This window comes from Vigna radiata, chromosome 10, assembly GCF_000741045.1.
Source record: "Vigna radiata var. radiata cultivar VC1973A chromosome 10, Vradiata_ver6, whole genome shotgun sequence".
In the NCBI taxonomy this organism is placed as follows: Eukaryota; Viridiplantae; Streptophyta; class Magnoliopsida; order Fabales; family Fabaceae; genus Vigna; species Vigna radiata.
In genome coordinates, this window is record NC_028360.1 from 19,939,949 (window position 1) to 19,960,678 (window position 20,730).

The window sequence follows — 20,730 nt, forward strand, 5'->3', positions numbered from 1 at the left end:
TAAACGCTAAATATTTTTTGAGTTTTAAAACGATAACATATATTTTTAAAATTGTAGCAGAATTTTTTTTTCAATGTAAATAATAGCAATAACACGAGTAGACTTTAATTTTTTGTATTTTCAAAAATAAAAAAGTTGGTAGGAATGTGTCTGTTATTTATTAGGTTATAAAATTCTGCTATTATTCTCAGGAAAGTAGCAATTTTTATCTTTATTATGAGAAGGGATAAAAATCATACTTTAAAACAAGCTATCAGAAAGAGCTGAGCAATTTGGCTCTACAGTTGTGAGGTGCCTATGGCTTCGTCTCTTTCATTTCCGATCCTCATTCCGTTCGCAATGGAATCCCCGTCGTGTGTGACGGTGCCGCATATGGCATTTTCCAAACCTCCGAAGCACCACCGTCCTTTGGTCAGAGGTCGAGTCAGAGTTAGACCGCTAAATCGCCACCTCAACTCCGCTACGCTGTTCCGGTGCTCTGCCGCCGCGGACGACGCTGTCATCACCCTTCACGTTGGGGTTTGTTCGACTTCGACCTCCTCGCTTCATTTTTTTTTTTTAAATTTTCTCAAATGGAATCAAATGTAGAATTTCAAATCCACTTCTCTCTCTTTCCAGGGAATGATGTGCGAAGGATGCGCTAATAGCGTCAAAAAGCTTTTAGAAAGCCGAGTGAGTGATAGTAATAGCAGTACTTATGTTGTTCCAGTTCAAATTTTCCATGTGTTTCAATAACTAAACAACGTGCTATGTTTTAGCTTGGAATGTAACAAGTTTATGTTCATATCATGCTTTTGTTTGTGTTTAATGATTAATGGAGTGGACAGCCTCAAGTGTTGTCTGCTCGGGTAAATTTGGCATCAGAGATAGCAATTGTTTCGCCTGCACCTGAAGAAAAACCGGCGCCAAATTATCTAAAGCAATTAGGGGAGGAACTTGCACAGCATTTAACTACCTGTGGTTTTACATCTACCCTTCAAGGTGTGGTTTATCGTGTTGTTGTTTCTATTTGTTTTCATTATGGGGCTCAATGTTGCAAATATCACTGTATTTGTTTTTATGAATTTTTATACAATATAGAAAAAAAGTAATATCTAACCTGGTGATGCTTGAGTCTATAGAGAGGAAAGGTACATCCTAATATTTAAGCAGAAACGAGAGAGCGAAAAAAGAAAATCAAGTAAGAGAGATAATAGATCCACATATGGACAAAAATGTGATAGAAAATGAAATGAAAAATGAGAAATCTATTCGGTATACAAGTATAATAACCCTTATAGACATCACATGCATGTTATAAGAATGAAATATGTAAGACTTCTAACACATCCCTCACGTCAAGGTATATATCGAGGGTGTGACTAGACATTAATTAATGGTCTGGTAACGAATCGATAGTGAATGAAACAATATACTCAACAAACAATAAATATCGATAAGATAGGCTTTAACTGGCTCTCATACCATGTTAAGTAGTGGATTTTAAGCTTAACTCAACTCCACTAAACCGGCTTGTAAGGTGAGGTTTGCATCCACTTATATATTATAAATTGACCTTACTTCTAGTTGATGTGAGACTTCCAACAGAAACCATACCTAATCTTGGAATTATACTAAAATTCTCCCATGAAAGCACATTCAATTCAACATAGTGGTGTTAAACTCAGCACCCTGCTACCCACCAACAACCAAATGAAGAATGTTGGGAAGGTGCAAGAGAGATGCATGCATATTTTCCTTTTCATGTACAATGCTTACACATTCTTTACTCCTGAGTTTATCACTCAATACATTTCCTTTATTGATATTTATAAAATGAATAATTGAGAATTTGATAATCCTTCCATGTTAGTTGCTTTTACCTCCTTGCCTATTCTTCCTAAAATTGTGTACTTTGTTAAGCTGATTTTCCTACATATAGTTACCCATGGTATGGGATTTGTATGTAAATTCATATTACTAATGGATATGTTTGTCAGTAATATTAATTCTATAGAAAAAAGCAATGCATTAAAAATGTGCTTAGGAGGGAATGTTAGTCAAGATGGAAGTCATGGAAAAGAAATTTGTGGGTAACATTATCCTATATGTTAGTAATATCAAGACAAAAAAATTAAATTGACCAAAATTTGAAAATCCTTCTTGCCCTCTTGAGAACACTCACGTATTTGACCTCTTTTTACTCCATTGACCAACAATCCCTATTTGCCGTCCATCGCTATTTGGTTACAAAAATTTGTATGTTTTTTCTTCATTACCTCCAACCTCTTCTCCTCTGGTAAATCCTTAAATCAAATCCCTTGATACATCTTCAATAGCTTCTTCGTCTCCTAATTTGCTAAATCAAATCTCTTAATATGTCCTCATCTGCTTGTCTCTCACCTAAATGGAGAAATCAAATCCCTAATTCAGGGACCTTAGCTTCTTGTTCCCTAACTAACCTCCATCCATTGCCACTTACCCCCTTTGGTAGTACATCTATCCTAGAGCACAAGCTTCTTGATCCTCTTGGTAGTGAGGTAAACTCTAGTGTCATCGATGAAGACTTTGAACTTTGTCAATTCTCAAAACTTGGAACATCTTCAATGGCATGCGTGTAACATTGTCCAACTCAAGCTTGACATGGATGACAATGATATGGAGCAAGGCGCATTGGCAACAAATAGGGACTAGAGGCCATTGATCATTAGACTTTGATTATTGTGGCTATGTAAGAGATAGGGCGCATGAAGATGTTGAAGATGTCCCCCTACTTCTGGTGGTTGAGGTACAACCACTAGGGTGAAGGAATTGCAATGTCATTGTAGAGAGCGAAAGCATGGTGGGTGAGGAGGAGAGGAGAGTAGGTTGGAAAGGTGATTGAAGGAGAATTGAAGCCACTGTGGTGCTGCTCTTGCCATTTTTCTCACCTTTGCTTTTCACAACCACAATTCTATGCTAACAACCCCAAACTTTTACTTTTGGGTCAGTTATTTTTTGCATTCAATCTTCAAATTATTTCAAATTTGTAAATTTTGTCTTGTTTGAGCTTTGAAAACACCATTTTTTTGTGTTTGTTTTGGGAATTTTGTGGCAAAGTTGAACCTTTCTTAATGATTCAGGAAAATTGGCTTGTCTTTCGTTAAAATTGGACAAGATTGTTCCACGCTTTGAATATACACTTGATGGGTCTTCTAAGGTTTCAACTTTGTTGCACTACTCAAAGTATAAGGTATGGTGGTGATTAATGATATTCTTGTTGCTATGTAATTTGAATCATTTTATCTAAGTTTTTCTTAATGTTAGTTTTAACTATAATCGTGTTTCTGCACAATACCAAGGACATTAATCGTCAAATATAGAAGTTTTAAGGGGAAATAGTCAGTTCAATATAATAAGTATTGACTTATTTCGTTTTTAGTACAATAAGTAAAAAATTACAGTTTTAGTTCAAAACTTTAATTTTGTTTGAATTCCCTTAATGGTTAAGGTAATTGAACACATGTTCGGTCTTTAATAATTGTCACTAGTGTTTATAAAAGAAAAGGTTAACGTTAATATGCAATTAACCTTGAAGGTACCTTTGCTTTTTGTTTTGTAAATTTAAAATCCTTTGTTCTTCTTTCAAAGTTAGTTGCATATCAACATTAATTTTTGCTTTAATAAACACACATAATAATTGCTAAAGACCAAATACAAGTTCAATTACCTTAATCTTTAATGAAGTTCAAACAAAATTAACGAAATTAAGTTTTTGTACTGAGATTATAATTATTTTCTATTGTATTAAGAACGAAATATGTCAATTCTTGTACTGAATTGACCATTTACCCTAGTTATAAAATAATGTCGGATTGTTAAATATTCAATGTTAAAGTTTATGATCTTCTATTTAAAATAACGTTATTGGAAAAATTTACAACCATGGATATTGTTTTGTACAGAGTCTCTCTTTGTCGGTCACTTTTGTAGGATTATGCTTATTGTTTCTCTAAATCCTGTCAGCTTCCAATTTCTACTCTCTTGTGGCATTGTTCTCAATTGACCTTTGAGTAAAATCGTTTGCCTTGCTAGGAAGACATGCACCAAAGGTTCCCATCACTAATAGTTGTAGCAAGCAATATTTTGATGTTCTCTATGCCTAATACAGCTTTGGCTGAAACTTGTGAGGCTGATAACTCTTTTTTCAATATGCCTATATTGCTAGCGGTAGCCCTCATTGGAGCCACAGTTGGAGGTAAGGTAGCAAGATTCGTTTGTACATTATACTAGCTTGTGATATGTGTTTTCTATTCCAAGGACTTCGAAAGTGGAACTTCATTTAGTTGCAAGGTGTTTGTGGAAATGATTTTCGTTTGTTGCATACTGAAATAAGTTTTGTATGCAACTACAAATCTTTAAATGCATGAGACTCATTTGAAAGTTAAGAGGATTAGCTATGTGAGGCACGAGTACATCATGAAAGCTCAATTTTTACTTGTCTTTAGGGTTGCTTGCTCGGCAAAGAAGAAACGAATTACAACGGGTAAACGAGCAATTAATCCAAATCAATGCAGCATTAAGGAAGCAAGCCAAAATCGAGTCTTATGCTCCTAGCTTGAGTTATGCTCCCATTGGTGGTGGTAGGATACCTGATAATGAAATTATTGTTGACCCAAAGAAGCAAGAACTAATTTCTAAGTTGAAAAATGGAAAGAACTTTCTAAGGAATCAACAGTTGGATAAAGCATTCATAGAGTTTAAGAATGCACTTGAGCTTGCCCAGAATCTAAAGGATCCTATCGAGGAAAAAAAGGCTGCCAGAGGTTTAGGTTTGTTATCTTTCCTATCTTGCTTGTGAGTCAGGGGGATTCCACGTTATCACTTTGTTTATTGTGTGCGTGTGTTAAATGGGTGAAGGATTTTACAAGGTGCTCCATGAATACAATTGAAATATTGCATTACAGGAGCCTCATTGCAGAGACAGGGAAAATATCGAGATGCTATAAAATATCATTCCATGGTTTTGTCCATCTCTGAACGAGAAGGGGAGGACTCCGGCAATACAGAGGCGTTTGGGGCAATTGCTGATTGTTACACTGAGCTTGGAGAGCTTGAGAAAGCAGGCCAATTCTATGACAAATATATTGCAAGACTAGAAAAGGACTAACATGACATGTTTCATGTGGATTTTCTTTTTTCTTTCTAATCCACCCTATTTGAAGTGATTATTTTTTTGATCGAAAATGCTTAAATGGACTTTTTGAGGCTTCGGCAAAAAGGATACATCATGTTTCCGAGAGTGAAATATTAGTCCTTAAGGTGAGATTGGTTATATTTATTAGATTAGATTGTTCTTATTTGCATTTTTATTTTGTTATGGATACCACTTGAACTAATGTTAGTAGATAGTTTTATAATTTCAAGGATATTGTTTGAATACTTAATATATTATCTTTAGGTGTTCTTGAGTTGAATTGAATTTGTATTTAATTCATGTTATATGATTTATATACCAGGTATATAATTGATTGCATATTACATAGGGATATTTTTGTACTGCTAGTCAATTATATGAATTTTTTAGATAATTTTTCAAGCTTTTCCTCGTATTTATCAATGGATTAATCTCTCGGTAATATACCTATACAGTAGTTCATGGATAGAAGTGTCAAAGTAGGTTCAAATTAGTGAATCAACCTAACTTCACAACAGGTTTGAGCGAGGTTAGATTGGAAAAAAAAAATCTAGTTTTTCAAATGTAGGTCAAAATGAACCCGTCAGTTTCGAGCTGAGTTGAAGGTAAGTTGATTCGTAATCCACCAACAATAATCTTTTATTACTTTTTGTCACTCTTTTTTTTGTTTATAATTGTTTACTACTTCTAATTATATAGGTTGGTAATATGATATTTTATAATATTATAATGCTATTAAATAATGTTTGAATAATTTGAATGTTTGATTTATCTAAGTCGGGTTGGAAAAAAAATCTAGTTTTTCAAATGTAGGTCAAACTGAACTCATCAGTTTTGAGTTGGGTTGAATTGGGTTCAAGGTGAGTTGATCCGTAACACATAAAACTAACCCTTTATCATTTTTTTGTCATTTTGTTATCACTTTTTTTTCTGTCATAGTTGTTTACTACTTCTAATTATATAGATTGATAATATGATCTTTTTGAATACTATAATGCTATTCAATAATGTTTGAATAGTTTCAGTGCTTGATTTATTTGTCTATCTAATTGTAGTGGTTGACATTTTGATTTTCACTTACTATCTTTATAAAAATGTTTGGTGAAATAGGTTAGGACTTTGATTGTATTGCTATCAATATATGAGTTAGAGTCAATCTAATAAGGAAGTATCATATCGACTAAATAAGAAAGTCCTATATCGACTAAAGGTAAGGTCAATTCATGGATATAAACTTCATCTTATAAGCTGATTTTGTAGGGTTAAGTTATGCTTAAAATCTATTTCTAATGCATAGTATCAAAGTCATGGGTTAAAACCTATTCTAGCAAAATTTGTTGTTTGTTAGGTCTATCGTGTCACCCACTATCAGGTTGCTATTAGACTACCTATTAATGTCTGGTCCCAAGTTTGAGATGTATATACCCCAGCAGGGTGTTAGAGATCCCACATTGACTAGAGATAAGGCGAATTTATAATATATAAGTGGGTGCAAACCTCACCTTACAAGCCGGTTTTATGGAGTTGAGTTAGGCTTAAAGTCCACTTCTTAACAATCCACCTTAATTATACTTTACTAAATATGCAAAACAAGATGGAAAAACAAAGCATGCTTAAGTGAGTTATCCTACGTAACCGACTAATGAGTAATTGGGTGATTAGTATTACAAAATTTTTGGCTAATTAAAAAGTGAGTCGAGTTGAGGTAACTCACTTTTAACTCAATTCATGTTGAGCTAACTCATGAGTTAGATGGATTGACTTCCATCAAATAATTTGTCAGTAAATTTACTCACTGAAGAAACCAAATATTGATTTTTCATTTAGTGTTGGTTTGCGTGCTTGTTAGAAGACAATTTGAGAATTAAGAGTTTCTATATATTTGACTTAAAACTAACTTTGCATCTCTAGTATTGTTAACTAATAGCTATGCTGCTGCAAATACTTGTACCTACCTTCTAATGGTAATATATGTGCACTTTAATCTGAAATATGATGATGGACATTTGCTCCCCTTAGTGCGCATGTTCTTTGCTTGGCAATCATTATGCATTTTGAATATTATACTACTATAATTTTATTTACTAAATCCATGGTGGACTAAGTGGCAGATAAAGAAGATAGCAACTGAAGCAGTTATTTCTTCAGCATACAAATGCAGAAGAGTGCCACATGGACTCAATGATGTCTCTTTTAACAAACTAGGCTTTTATCAAATCTTATATCCTCGGTTCTCAGATATACAAGACAGGTTCACAATAAGTATGTATGTTACCTTATTGTCAATAGCGATGATGCCCTGTATGTGGTAGATTTGTCAATGCACAAATCTATAATTACTAATTCTGTAGTTATCCAGAATTTCACTTTATGCTATGTTGTTTGGGATTTGTGTATGATACTTGCAGCTTTTTTTGACAAATGCCAATCTACATCTTGACAATAAAGAACACAATGGGAAGATTTTCATATCATAGCACAATTGATAATTAAAAGCATAGAGTATCAGTACACTGGATGAATAATAGAAGGAACAATCAACTTTTCAGTCTCGAGTCATGAAACACAGTTTCATATCATACACCATCTTTGGCCACACATTGAAAAGAGTAGAAAGTACCAAAAAAACAAAACTTGCAAAACTTTTCGTGTGAAGTAGTAAACACAATCATATTAATTTTTCAATAAACTTAATTGATTCATTGGTGTCTTAAAGATTGAAAGTTAACTCACAATTTTGAATCTCTTTCCTTTATTTTCTTTCAGATTTTACCCAGTTTGGTTTTGACTCCTTCAAATTTTGTTTCACCCAATGTAGTGAATGACGAATTATCACGTGATATGGCATTGTTCTTATTTTTAATCTATAGTACACTCTCACTTAACTCTGGCAGTAAACCTACCTGTAAATAATACCGAATAAGATATCTATTTTATTTATAAAGATAGATGAAACAAATATTCATCTATATTTTCTATACTATCGTTATATTGACGGTTATGTTGCAAGTTAAAAATAGTGTTTTTATGTGATTTCGGTTACATTTATATTGACGGTTATGTTAACACTTACGTTGGAAGTTATGGTCAAGAGTATTTTCCACTATTACATAGACTAATAGTTTGTCAAGAAATAATATAACTGTGAATAATAAATTTTATGTTTTATTATTTTTATCTATATTGATTTTTAAGAAAGTAAATTATTGATGAAAATAGGTATACGAATTATATTTATATTTAATGATATTAATTTAGGCTGAGTGAGAATGGAGCATTTGAAAAAATAAAGAAAAAACACCCGCACAATCAATTAAGAGAGTTCCATACTAATTCTATTAATAAAAAACACTTGATATCAGGATAAACTTAGGAACATAACTACCTTCTTTTCGCGATGAAAGTGCACAAGTGTCTTAATTCCTACTCGTAAAGCTTATGTGTATCTTCTATATTGCGAATTTAGTATATTAAATACCAAAAAGGGTACAACACTTTATGATAAAATTTTCACATAAAAAAATAAATATGATCTCATTTGTGTTTATCAGAAGGCTGTAGAAAGGGGAAAAAAAAAGAGCAACGAAATGTCACTGTACAATACTCGGTGTCCATGGTTCTTGCATTTAGGGTGGAATTTGATACATTCACATAAGTAAGGGATGTGTAGTTTATAACATTTTCTTTTTGGTATCAGCCTTTTTTCCAATCTCATGAAAAACCCACAACCAAAAAAAAACCTAAGACCAACACTTTAGACTGAGAATTCCTACAGTTTAGACCTTTCCGAAGCCCACTTGCACTAATACCAAACTGTAGTTTTCAAGAATATTGCCATTTGTTTTATTTGTGCTGCAAAATTGATTTTCATACCATGTAAGTCATGCTGACTTGCATAAGATTTGAGTGTGGTACACTTAAAGTCGTGATTCCCCTTCTGCAGTTCTTTCTCAAAAAAGCATAAAAATAGTTTATAACTAACTTCTTGATAAACCACGAGTCCTTCCTTGCTCTTATATCCCCGTGACCCAGAAGATAAACAACACCAGATTCTTTAGCCTTGTGAATAAAAGATAACTCGCTCTCAAGGCTCTGCTCGGCGTCACACACACTGGAGTCAGGAGATACGGAGCTTATCACCTCTGATGTGCTTGCTTCTAAAACGGGGTTGCTTGTATCCTTATAATCAGCGAGAAGAGGAACACCAAGTGAGTAAACACTCCCATTGGGACCTATGAGAACCCTAGAACGAGGGTACTCATCGTCGGAATCAGAATCATCATCCCCATCACTCTCCAATGACCTCTCCTGAGCCTCACGACGAATAAACTTCTCTAGGCTCTCAATCAGCAGCTGCTCAAAAGTCTGGTGATTTTCTTTCCGAACATCTTTGTAACCATACCTGTCCACACTCAGACAAATAGACATTTCTTATTAATAGGATAAAATACATTATTTCACCAAAGTATCCTTGATAAGATGCTCAGTGAAAGTGTTTTTAAAAGTAATATCTAGGGCCTCATTTTCACTATCCATTCAACTTTCCCCAAGACCACCACTTTTGAATGAATATAAAGGTTCGCATCTCCATTCTCCGCCACAGATCAAAATGCCTCCCAAATCACCAATGTAAAATAATAAAGCTAGTTACCTGGCAATACAACGAAATATATGGTAGCTTTTGGGGCAGACTCGCCGAAAAAGGAACCTTTCACTTTGCGGTACCATAGGAACAGGAACATACTTGATACTCACAAATATGATCATAGAGTGTATTGCAGGAAGCGTGGTTAGAAAATGGCCAAAAATTGCCGGTATTCCTTTGACCAACTCATTATAAAGCAAACCAATCCCAGGAGCTCGTATTGTCCCAAGATTACAACCTAATTCTCTCATCAAATCTGTTGACAGTTTTCGCTTGACTTCAGTTTCATACTTGAGATTGCTTCCGTAATTCCATATATACATTATAAGAAACATGATTATGGCAAAGACCAATATAATCCAGCTTCCATCTGTCACACTCCACAGGACAGATGAAAAAAAAGTTAATTCCAATCCCAAGAAGACTACCACGAAACTAAGCACTATGATGATGTGTAACTGCCATATAAGTAGCATAACAAGGGTTACTAAAATAGTGGTCATCATCATCACCCCGAGCTCAGCAATGCCTGAAAGGGGACAAGGAACAAGCTCAATGCAAACACATTACTATAATATAATAACAATGAACTAAGCTCAGTGCCTTAAAGCAAAACTCTCCACCAGTCTATACCCCTTTATCTAGCTTGAAAAATCAAATTATAATCAATTAGGATCAAAACTTTTATAAACTCGAATGATTTTTCTCAAATTCAAAAAAAATATGACCACAGCCACAATTTAAAGAGCAATAAAATGACAAGGTTTAGGGTCGTGGATTTTTCTAAGCAAATTGCCCCCACCTATCCAAGGCTCAAGTTGTGTATTGTATTATTTCTCAATTGTAGTTGAGAACATCCAAAAGAAATATTAAGGACTGTATATAAAATCAATAAATACTAGGTGAACAGTTTATCGCCTTTCAAAATAATACAGAAAAATAAGCTCCTGATGCAAACAATTCTATTGAGATAGTTCATACCAACAAAATTGTGATATTAACATTATCACCATTTGACTGTTACTTGAAAATGGTTGATGTTTTACCAAAAACTAAAACAAAATGAATAAGTTCATTACCGTAGGCATTTCCAATCTCATCAATGTTAGATATAGTGCAGACAAGCACCAGGGAAAGCCCCAAGAGGAACCAGTTTATGACAGGGATATAGATCTGGCCCATAAATTTCCGAGAAGTATGTATAATTTTAAGACGAGGGAAACAACCAAGTGCAGTTGATTGCTTTATACATGAAAATGTTGCTGTTGTCATAGCCCGACTAGCAATAAGTGCAGCCACGTTGGCAATAAGAAAAACTGGCCAGAACGCACCACCTACAGACAGAATATCATTACTTGAAGATCACGTAAAACACAAGGCCAACACGGTGTAAGGAGTAATATTATCAACACTTACTCGGAACAGAAGAAAAAAAGACTTGACCAGCATCAGCATGGTTTTCCATAAGGTATGCAGCTTGACCCAAATAACCCAATAGTAGGCACGGCAAAACAAGGAAAACAAATGAAAGCTGCAAATTGGAACCATCAGCTTCACCAGCATATTAGTTCGCTGACACACAAAGCAAATAAAAGAGGCATGATTAGCAAATAAATTTATTACCTGAACTGATCGGACAGAAAAGTGGCAAAGATCTGCAAACATGGCCTCAGAACCTGCAACATGATAACAGTCATTAAATATGTTTGCAGTTGAATAGGTTGTGCATATGCCCACAAAAGATTCATCTGTATTGTAATTTTACCACATTAAAATATTAAGTTCCCATGGGCTGGAAGGGATTACAGTGATAGAATGGATTAATTAATAACCTTAAAATTCGAACTATTTCTCCTCAGATAGAAGCAGAAAACACCAAATAAAAACCCATGCACTGATCATCAAAATTTCTGGCAACAAATTGTCCTTAAAACAAATAAAACAAACCAGCAGAACCAAATTTACATACATGACAAGACAAAAGTACAATATTATTGCATTTGTAGTATCAAGATCTTGAGCATATGTATTTACCAGTTGCACTCAGTAGGCAACCCCCAAGAGAATACCAGGCTTTTGTTGAGTTCCTTTTGAAGAAGTAGTAGATATGAATAGGATTAAATGCCCTTAAGACACTATTGTCATACTTCACAAGATTGTATACCCCAATGCCGGCAAGAGAACAAAACCATAAGAACAAAGCAGGTCCTACTGCAAGTCCCACTTTACTTGTTCCATACTTTTGCACACTGAACAAAATGACAAGGCAGGCAACTGAAATCATCACCACTTCATCTGCATAGATGAGAATGAAAAAAAAGTTTCAAGCAACTATACAAATGACTAAAACAAAAGGACATAAATTAGCTTAAAATTATGCCCAACTCAACAACACATCCCACAAAAAATTACATACTTGAAAAAATGCTTTCTGATCTCTCAAACCAAGTGGATAGATAACACTACTGATATTATGTTAAGCTTACATGAGCAGCCAGAGAACAAAAAGATAAAAGGTCTAAACTGAAAATCTTCGAGCATGTCTGTGGACATCAACTATCAATCAAGTAATTAATAACTGTTACATATAATAGAGTTCATTAATAGGTTACATAATACCTTTCTCGATAGCATCTACCCCAACTTTTAAACCACCAACAGATGACAGTACTGCAACAAAGAAAAGATAGAAAGAAAATTATTGTAAACTAAAACAGATAGGTTAATGAAAACAATAGTTGGTCATGAATACTAGCAACAACATATCATTATATCAATGCATATATGGTATTGACATCATTCTGAACACATTGTGACCAAAGCAAGTCTGAAGAAATTACAGGAAAATGAAGTAAGAACAGTAAAAAACCTGACATTGCCGGTGTAACAACACCATTAGCAATCACCATGGAAGTACCAGTAAGAACTAATATTAGTAGAATCTTCTTCAGAGTCAGAGAATTCTCAAGTCTTTCCTTGATTTTTAATGACCTTTCAAGCTCAGGGGATGGCACCTTAAGCCTAAAGCTTGATATACGGGCATCTGATGGTAACTGATTGGGGAGAAGACTAACCTTAGCATGACGACAGATCAACGAGTACAAGGCAAACGTACCACCTGCAATGGTTCGAGAACAAATATTATTTTGAGGATGTTCGTATCACAAGATTTAGTATAGAACATTTACTTTTAGCATACCTTCACCATCATCATTGGCCCACAGAACCACCAGGACATACTTCAACAAAGGAATCAAGATTAATGTGTACAAGACAAGTGATAAAGCTCCAAGAATGTCTTCATTTCCATTAATAGGGGCCTTTCTAAACATAACACTGAAGGTATACAAGGGACTTGTTCCAACGTCACCAAAGACAACACCAAGCGTCTGAATAGCTAATACAACTTTCTTACCCACACTGATGTCCTGCAATGATATATAATGAAGACAAAAAGCAAAAATTACTAATATATATAATCTCATGATGAGTACTAAGACATTTTAAGGGATGGAACCACATGCCGGTGTACAAGTAGAATACATCAGCCAATCACAGACTAAAGTTCCGAGAATCCGGAAACTAAACAAAAGGAACAACACCCAAAGCTTAAGGCCAAAATTTACAGAATTCATAAACACAACAAGAAAAACAACACCCATACCTATAAAAAAAGAAGGACAACAACAAATATAAGCATTCCCTAGACACGAAATGCTATAAATAGTAAGATCGTCATTGAGGTTGCAATGCACACAAGAATTTGGTTGTATCGGGATTCCAGGAGCTACTTTGTTTAACTTTCAACATCCACGTTAAACATTCTGTTGTTGTCCGTGAATGCAGACTGCAGGTTGAATCATGTATTCCACATCTAATTTCCTTCCACTTTTTTTCCAAATGTGGAGCAGGTCATAACACTAAACTAACAATCACAATTCACAAGCAGAGAAAATTTAAGGCCAATATAAATAGATATCCATCATATATTTCAACCTGGCATGATCACTTCAAGCGACATAACCGTGCACTTAAAATTTGCAATTCCTTTGAATTATCATAAGATAATAACAAAAGGCAGAAAAAGGAAAGAGACCTCATAGTCACTTCTGTGAGCACCAGGAACTTCAAGAGCCTCCACGTCGAATGAATCGATGCGAGGACCAGTGCGGATGAGTCTCTGCTCCGCGTTGTCCTCTTCCTCGTCGGAATCAACGACGGCAGCTTGGCGTCCAAATCTCAAATCCGCGTCGAAGTTCTCTAAATCGGAGTCATCGTCGTCGTCCTGGAAAACCCAGCGTGATTCAGTGGAGTCGACGGACGTTCCGCGATTGATCTCGTCGGCCATGTGGTTGGCAGGATGCGGAAAATGGAGGTTAGGGTTTCACATGGAGAGATGGGTGAATCTCAGGAAGAGGCTTTTGGCATGAATTGGACATAGCATAACGGTATGAAGGGACGGTGCTTCCATTCCATTTTTTCCCGCAACAACACAAGGTGGTGGTGCTGATCACGCGTGAGTGAGAGAGACTGATACCAATGCAAAACGGCATCTGACTGAACTTTTTCTATGGTCCCACACTACCCAGCCTGGATTTCTCAACTTATATTTAATTTCTTTCATTTGTTTAAATTAGTAGCAATTTTTATTAATAAATTCCAATGAAATATCCACTTAAAAGGAGAATCACTACTATTATAACTACTTTAATTTTTTTTTCTAAAATTAATTGGAAAATTACATGAATTGTTTTTCTCACTATCCAAATAAATTTAAACGTAGCTAACTTTTAATACAGTTTAAGTATATTTGATTTAAAACAAATTTGACCTTTATAACTATTTTTAAATACATAAATTATAACGTATCATCCATTCCAATTATAGGTATATATAATAAGGAATATATAATAATAAGGAAAATTAGTTCCTATCACATTTGACTCATTGGAAAGAAGTTGAGTTAGATTTGGGAGACTACTTTTTTTAATTCCTAGTATTTGCACATGTGAAACCCACCAGATTTTAAAAATTAATTTAATATGAGTATTTCATTTCATAAAATTAAATAATAGTATTTTGATTGCTTTCATAATAAAAATTATTTAAGTTGTTTATATATGTTTTTAATAAAAAATATTGTATGTAATTATTTAAACAATATATTAAGATTGAGTTAATCAAAATTAAAAAATCAAATTAAATTTTTAAATGAATTATTGGTTAAACAATGTTAAGAAAATGTAAATAATAGATTCTCTAATAATAAGAAGGATGAATGGTACAAAACTTGTTGAATAAATTTTGTAAAAATATAAAAATTAGACAGTATAAAAATAAAAATTATGTAGAGAGTAAAACTATGTGAAATTGTAAAGGATATATCATATAGAAAAAAATGTAAAGAATAAATTATGTCAAACTACAAGTTAGACAATAAAAAAATATATAAACAATAGATAATATAAACTACAAATAATAGTCCATGTATAAAAATATAAAGAGTGACTATATAAAAATACAAAAATTAGCTTCATGTAAACACACACACATATATATACATATACATATATATATATATATATATATATATATATATATATATATATATATTATGTATTATTTTTTCATAACTCAATGGGGAACTTGACTTTTCAATTGCTATTATGTCAGATGTAAAATATGTAACGACTCTAATGCTAAGAAAATATTATTATATTATATTTCATCCTCTTTTCTATTTTTTTTTTCAAATAGAGGTGTAATAAAGAAAATGCTTGAAAATTTACATAATATAAGCTGTAATATTCTCACATTAAGAAGGACCAGATTTTCCGGATTTCGCCGTCTTAAAGCGTTACAGAGAATGCGACAGAAGCAAGGAAACTAATTGTGCGCCAGATGATAATGGATATGGCTTCGTAAGATCGTGAAAAATAGAATTATCTTATAATATTGGAGATATATATTATAAAAATGAAACAAAAAACTGTTGTCGTCTAGAGAAAAAATTTACATGTTTAACATGTCTAACGGATATTCATCACTGAGATATATGGCTTGAAAAACCAGTTCTTAGTTTTTGTCATCAGTCTCGGGGATTCAAACAAATGTATAATAACTTATAATATTTAATCATTCTGGTGAAATGATTTTGGTTGGATGACTATAATTGGTTGGTTCATGCCAGTAATAATTGATAGATCGAGAATTACGTTCATATTATATTTGTAAGATATAATAGCTGAACCATGAATAATATTTTGCTCATATATAGCCAGCTGATTATCTTCTAGGGAGGGTTGGCATTTCGTTCTTAAAGTGCATTTATAAATTTGTTTAGCATGTATGTTTAATCATTCTTGATATGGTTTGTAGCATGGTAAAGAAAACTGAGTTGATGATGAACAAGATATTTAGTTTCAAACAGATTTGATGTCATATGCGTGGATTCTGCATTTTTAATTACAATCAACAGCACCAAGAAGAGAAATACAAACACAATACAAAAAGTGCAACATAACATTGCAGAACACCACTGGTATTTCACGAATAAAGAATGGCCAGTACTTACAGAATGCATTGGCAGGGGGCTTAATTTGATGCCACTTCAAAAAAATGATGTCAAAAATAATAATTATCTAATTGCACAAGCAAAGTGATTTGCAATTTGAGGGCATAAGTGAATATGTCTCGCAAATTGATAAGGGTAAACATTGTATAATTTGTATTGATTCTAACTTCAAGGGATCATTCTAAGTGATTTTTAAGCAAAAAAGTATAGCTAATGATATAAAACAACAACCTTATAAGAGATAAAAGCACAACTCTGAGCAGTGGTAGCAGTCCCTCATAACGTACAAAAAGTTCATGAGTGTTTCGGTCTGTACATGAGCCACTCGCAGACAATGATTGTGGCTATGCTATAACTAGCCTATTGATCCTTGAGACAAGTCCCTCAGTTCACGTTGGATGCAGCCTCGTCAATTTCTTCATAAGTGCTAGTCTCCTCATTAAATGAGTACCTGAATTTAAATAAAAAGGAGTGATCCCAGTCAGCTAGAAACATGATTTGCATCTCCCACCATAGATAAGTGATAGGATAAGAGATGAGTAAAAATAAATAAGAAATAGTAAAATGAGTTCATCCGTTTTTTGAAACCATTTCTTCTCTTTCTTTGCCTCTCCCACCAAACAACAGTATTTCCCTCCTCTCAGCCAAAGATGGTGTTAATTATACAATTAATCACCATGCATGTTTTTATGCCCCCCAAGATCTATATATTGGCGTACACATATCACATCTCTTGATATAGTTTCCAACAAAAAATATCATAAATCAAGAATAAATTTTAACAAACAACTAAAGACACGTCCAAATCCACATCCATGTTTGGCACCACTTACTGATAAACAAAGGCTAAAAGATGTAAGCATAAAAATTGACAAATCACATAAAAAGATGATAAAGGAATGTGCTGTACCATTGTCCTGATGCTGCAGAGCAATAAAGCCCAGTATTTGGATCATAATAATAGCCCAAATTGCTACTATAATAGTACCTGGACCATCAAATATTGATGTCAGAACAAGCTTATAAAAGCACTTTTTGGTAACAGAATTCATTAGAAGAAGAAATGGATACAAACCATCAACTTTTGCCACCTTAATACCATAATGATTTTTTTTTTTTTTTTTTTGGTTTTGAAATTTACAACAAAGATAAATAATGTCATGTCTATCAGACTATTTCCCAAAATTTACATGGAAGAGAAGAGCCATACCCAGAAGATTCATCATACACATAATCATTTTGCAATGCTCCACCTGAAAGAGAAGTAGAACAATGTTAAGTAAATACTAATCAAATAAAATTCAGTAACAAAGACTTTGGAGGCCAATTTACCTACCTTCAATGCCAGAATTTATGGCATCCGGTGAAGATTGACTAACTGCATTATTTTCATCTGCAGATGGCTTACTGTTATCATCCTCGTCGGCAAACATATCATAATCACCTTCACCATTGCTAGAGGCTTCTCCGCTAGCCAAATGTTGATTTGACGTGCCTTCTTTTGCCCGGGCTAACTTCTCATATCCTTCTGAAAAAGGGAGAATGTAGAAGGCATAAGCATTAATCAGTTAATACCACGAAACAGACACCCTTAACTCGTTCTCATAAACCTAAATATCGACAACATCATTGCAAGAAGAAAGAAGAGTCAAGGAAAAATTGACGATTAATAACCTGCCCCAAAATCCAACACTTAATTAATATGGAGGCCCAAAGATAGTTTCTCCAAACACTAAGAATAAACAAACACCATGTATGATATTGATAATAGAACAATAAATTTCTATCTTGCATCGTGACCATAATAACAACATAAGTTGAACAGTATTATAATAGTAAAACCAAGTAGTTAAATCAAATAAATTAGAAAATCAAACAGCATATTACATCATGTTGTTAACAATGTAAACATTTGAAACAATAAAACATAATATAAGTAGAATAAAGCATAGTGTATAACACTAACCCGCTTCACGATCAAAAACCTCTCGCTTTTCATGATAAACATCTGGGAAAAAAGGTCAAGGAGCCAAAGTTAAGCATAATGTAGGCATAGCAACTAAAGAAAAAGTGAATCAAAACAAGTTTCATGTCATAGAGTCTCATCAGGCTATCTAAATGATTACATGTTTACACAATGCATAATATCTACAAAGCCCAGAGGGATTAACTCAACTGTATTCACCATTCTCCATCAGCTTCATAGCATCCTCAGTTAGTTGGTCAAATACAACCTTAGTCTCAGCAGACATTTTTGCCTTTCTGTCACTGTTACCTTTTAGCCTTCTCAAGGCTTGCAAAACCTATTGGAAGAATATCGGTTAATACAGCCCAACTAATGAACCTCAAAAAACTCTTAACAAAGTAGATATATGATATATAATTCCAGCCTAGTCAAGTATAAAGATTTACAGTTACAAAGATAAAAAGAGAACATGTAAATGAACATGATATAAAATGAATAATTGCAGTTAGATACAAGCCAAATATATCTTTAAATATTGTTTCTTATATTTTGGAAAAATGGCAATTAACATGCTTTCTCTGATAACGGTTTAGGGTTGCATTCTCAATTCAAGTTAAAAGTAAATTTGCATACACAACTATGGAGTCAACATCAGATTTAGGTTCTCTTATTTTCTGTATTTATTTGTTCCAACTTGAAAAGCACAATGTCAAAGTTACACATTCCTTCAGATTTGAGAGTAAAATATTTTTAACTGGATAATATGTTTTAAGGATATGAACTCCCCTAAGCAAGAAATTTCACAACTCCTTGGCCATATAAAAAACCAATGATTGCCTAAACAAATGGATAATCTACAACTACTCTGGAGTGAATTGGAAAATAAATATTGTATTTTATAATGATACTTCAGTAGAACAAAGGAATAAAAAATCAGAAAATTAAGAATGATAAGATACATACCGTTTCTCCAGGTTCAAGAACATTTGCAATCCGCCTCTTCATGACGGCAATATCTTTAGAAGAAAGGTCCGGCGGGCCCTCATCCACATCATTAGTTGGTACAGATTTTAATGCAGAATATTTTGGATCAACTTCAATATTATCAAGCCACGCATCCTGCAAGGATCCCTAATTTATTGATAGAATTCAAATGAAATATCACAAATAAAGAAAGAAAAAAACATAAATCCCTCACCTTAATCTCATTCTCTCTTACATACTCAACAAAATTTCCTGCTGCATCAAAATAACCTTCTTCCCTTTCTTTATCTAGGTTGAAAGGCTCAATTTGAATCCCGTCATCAACGAAATTCTCGCTATCCTGCCACAAGATATCACACATCACTGCCTGCCTATCTTTTACGTATCCAGTAACAGCTCATTGCATCAATAAACTTTGCTATAAAAAACTATGTCAAATTAGGAATAAATCACACTACAATAATACATTTGAACAGAAGCCCACATGAAATAAGTTTTACAGGCAAAATATTTACTCTACTAATGTCCATTAAAAAGCACTTGATAGAAAGAGTAAAGATTTAATTTAGATAAAAAAGTTCGTCCAGGTTGAAAACTTAAAAAGAAAACTTCAAAACAAACCTCATATGTCACTTCACCAACTGATAAGTCTATTCCGATACCTCCAGTGTCCTCACTAAAGAGTTCAGCAGTAAATTGATTTCTTAGATTTGCCCGCTCTTTGGCAGCTTTGGCAGCTACTTGGGGATTCATTAAGTCAACTTCACCCTCCTCGACATTTCCTTTGTCCACAACTTCATCTCCTGGCTTCACTTTCTTGCCCTTTGGAAACCTAACCCTTTTTGCTCTGTATAAATTCAATGGAACATCTCAAAATTCAGTTCCACAAGCCAATCATTACAGCCTCAAAAGTTAAAGCCCCAACAAGGGGACTCATACGCACAAAACATATTACCACGTATGGGGAGTGAATGAACAAAAAACGGAAACTTAATACATAGTATTCATATTCAAGCACAATGAATTTAATTTAAACTCTCTTTAAAAAATGCCAGATATTTGAACTAGACAGGAGGTGACCAACATGACAGTAATCCCCAAATCAAAATAACACAGAACTCAATGTATAATAACCTAATCCCGATAATCAAATATACATATTGCTGAAATTATCTCAATAACAACGAACAGAATTAGGGTTTGCTTGCGAGAATAAGAAAAAGAAATTACGGTGGTTTTTTGCTTAATTCGTCATCTTCTTCCACAAATGGACGTTTGGGGTTTCTGCGAGATGATTCTGCCGCCATTGATGCTGCCCAAGGAGAGAATGAGTTCAATGCTTTGAGCTTCTGCACGTAGACACAACAAGACAATGTTTTTCCCCTCTCTAAACTAAACCTCTTCTT

At 33.8% G+C, this 20,730-nt stretch overlaps 3 protein-coding genes across 4 annotated transcripts; 1 reads left to right on the top strand and 2 right to left on the bottom strand.

Annotated features, from left to right (window-relative positions):
- Window positions 1-222: 222 nt before the first annotated feature.
- LOC106775694 (protein FLUORESCENT IN BLUE LIGHT, chloroplastic) lies at window positions 223-7,570 on the top strand. 2 transcript variants are annotated; one of them, XM_022786791.1, is made up of 8 exons: window positions 223-519; window positions 619-672; window positions 828-981; window positions 3,102-3,211; window positions 4,054-4,216; window positions 4,467-4,790; window positions 4,926-5,280; window positions 7,261-7,570. In XM_022786791.1, exons 1-7 carry the CDS (start codon window positions 298-300, stop codon window positions 5,126-5,128), a joined length of 1,230 nt encoding a protein of 409 aa, XP_022642512.1. In that variant the 5' UTR covers window positions 223-297; the 3' UTR covers window positions 5,129-5,280; window positions 7,261-7,570. The 2 variants fall into 2 exon arrangements, with proteins under 2 accessions (XP_022642512.1, XP_022642511.1); XM_022786790.1 differs by having other exon boundaries at window positions 7,267-7,570.
- A 1,100-nt stretch (window positions 7,571-8,670) lies between these two features.
- Window positions 8,671-14,389, bottom strand: LOC106775695 (potassium transporter 7). The gene is made up of 10 exons (XM_014662849.2): window positions 13,897-14,389; window positions 13,000-13,228; window positions 12,670-12,918; window positions 12,420-12,470; window positions 11,835-12,095; window positions 11,424-11,476; window positions 11,217-11,331; window positions 10,880-11,134; window positions 9,807-10,329; window positions 8,671-9,557 (listed from the first exon to the last, which is right to left on the bottom strand). The coding sequence occupies exons 1-10, from the start codon at window positions 14,146-14,148 to the stop codon at window positions 9,023-9,025; spliced, it is 2,523 nt and encodes an 840-aa protein (XP_014518335.1). The 5' UTR covers window positions 14,149-14,389; the 3' UTR covers window positions 8,671-9,022.
- A 2,048-nt stretch (window positions 14,390-16,437) lies between these two features.
- On the bottom strand, window positions 16,438-20,730 carry LOC106775179. The gene is made up of 10 exons (XM_014662254.2): window positions 20,555-20,730; window positions 19,946-20,171; window positions 19,539-19,664; window positions 19,304-19,459; window positions 18,551-18,677; window positions 18,341-18,382; window positions 17,711-17,902; window positions 17,585-17,627; window positions 17,285-17,362; window positions 16,438-16,825 (listed from the first exon to the last, which is right to left on the bottom strand). Exons 1-10 carry the CDS (start codon window positions 20,629-20,631, stop codon window positions 16,759-16,761), a joined length of 1,134 nt encoding a protein of 377 aa, XP_014517740.1. The 5' UTR covers window positions 20,632-20,730; the 3' UTR covers window positions 16,438-16,758.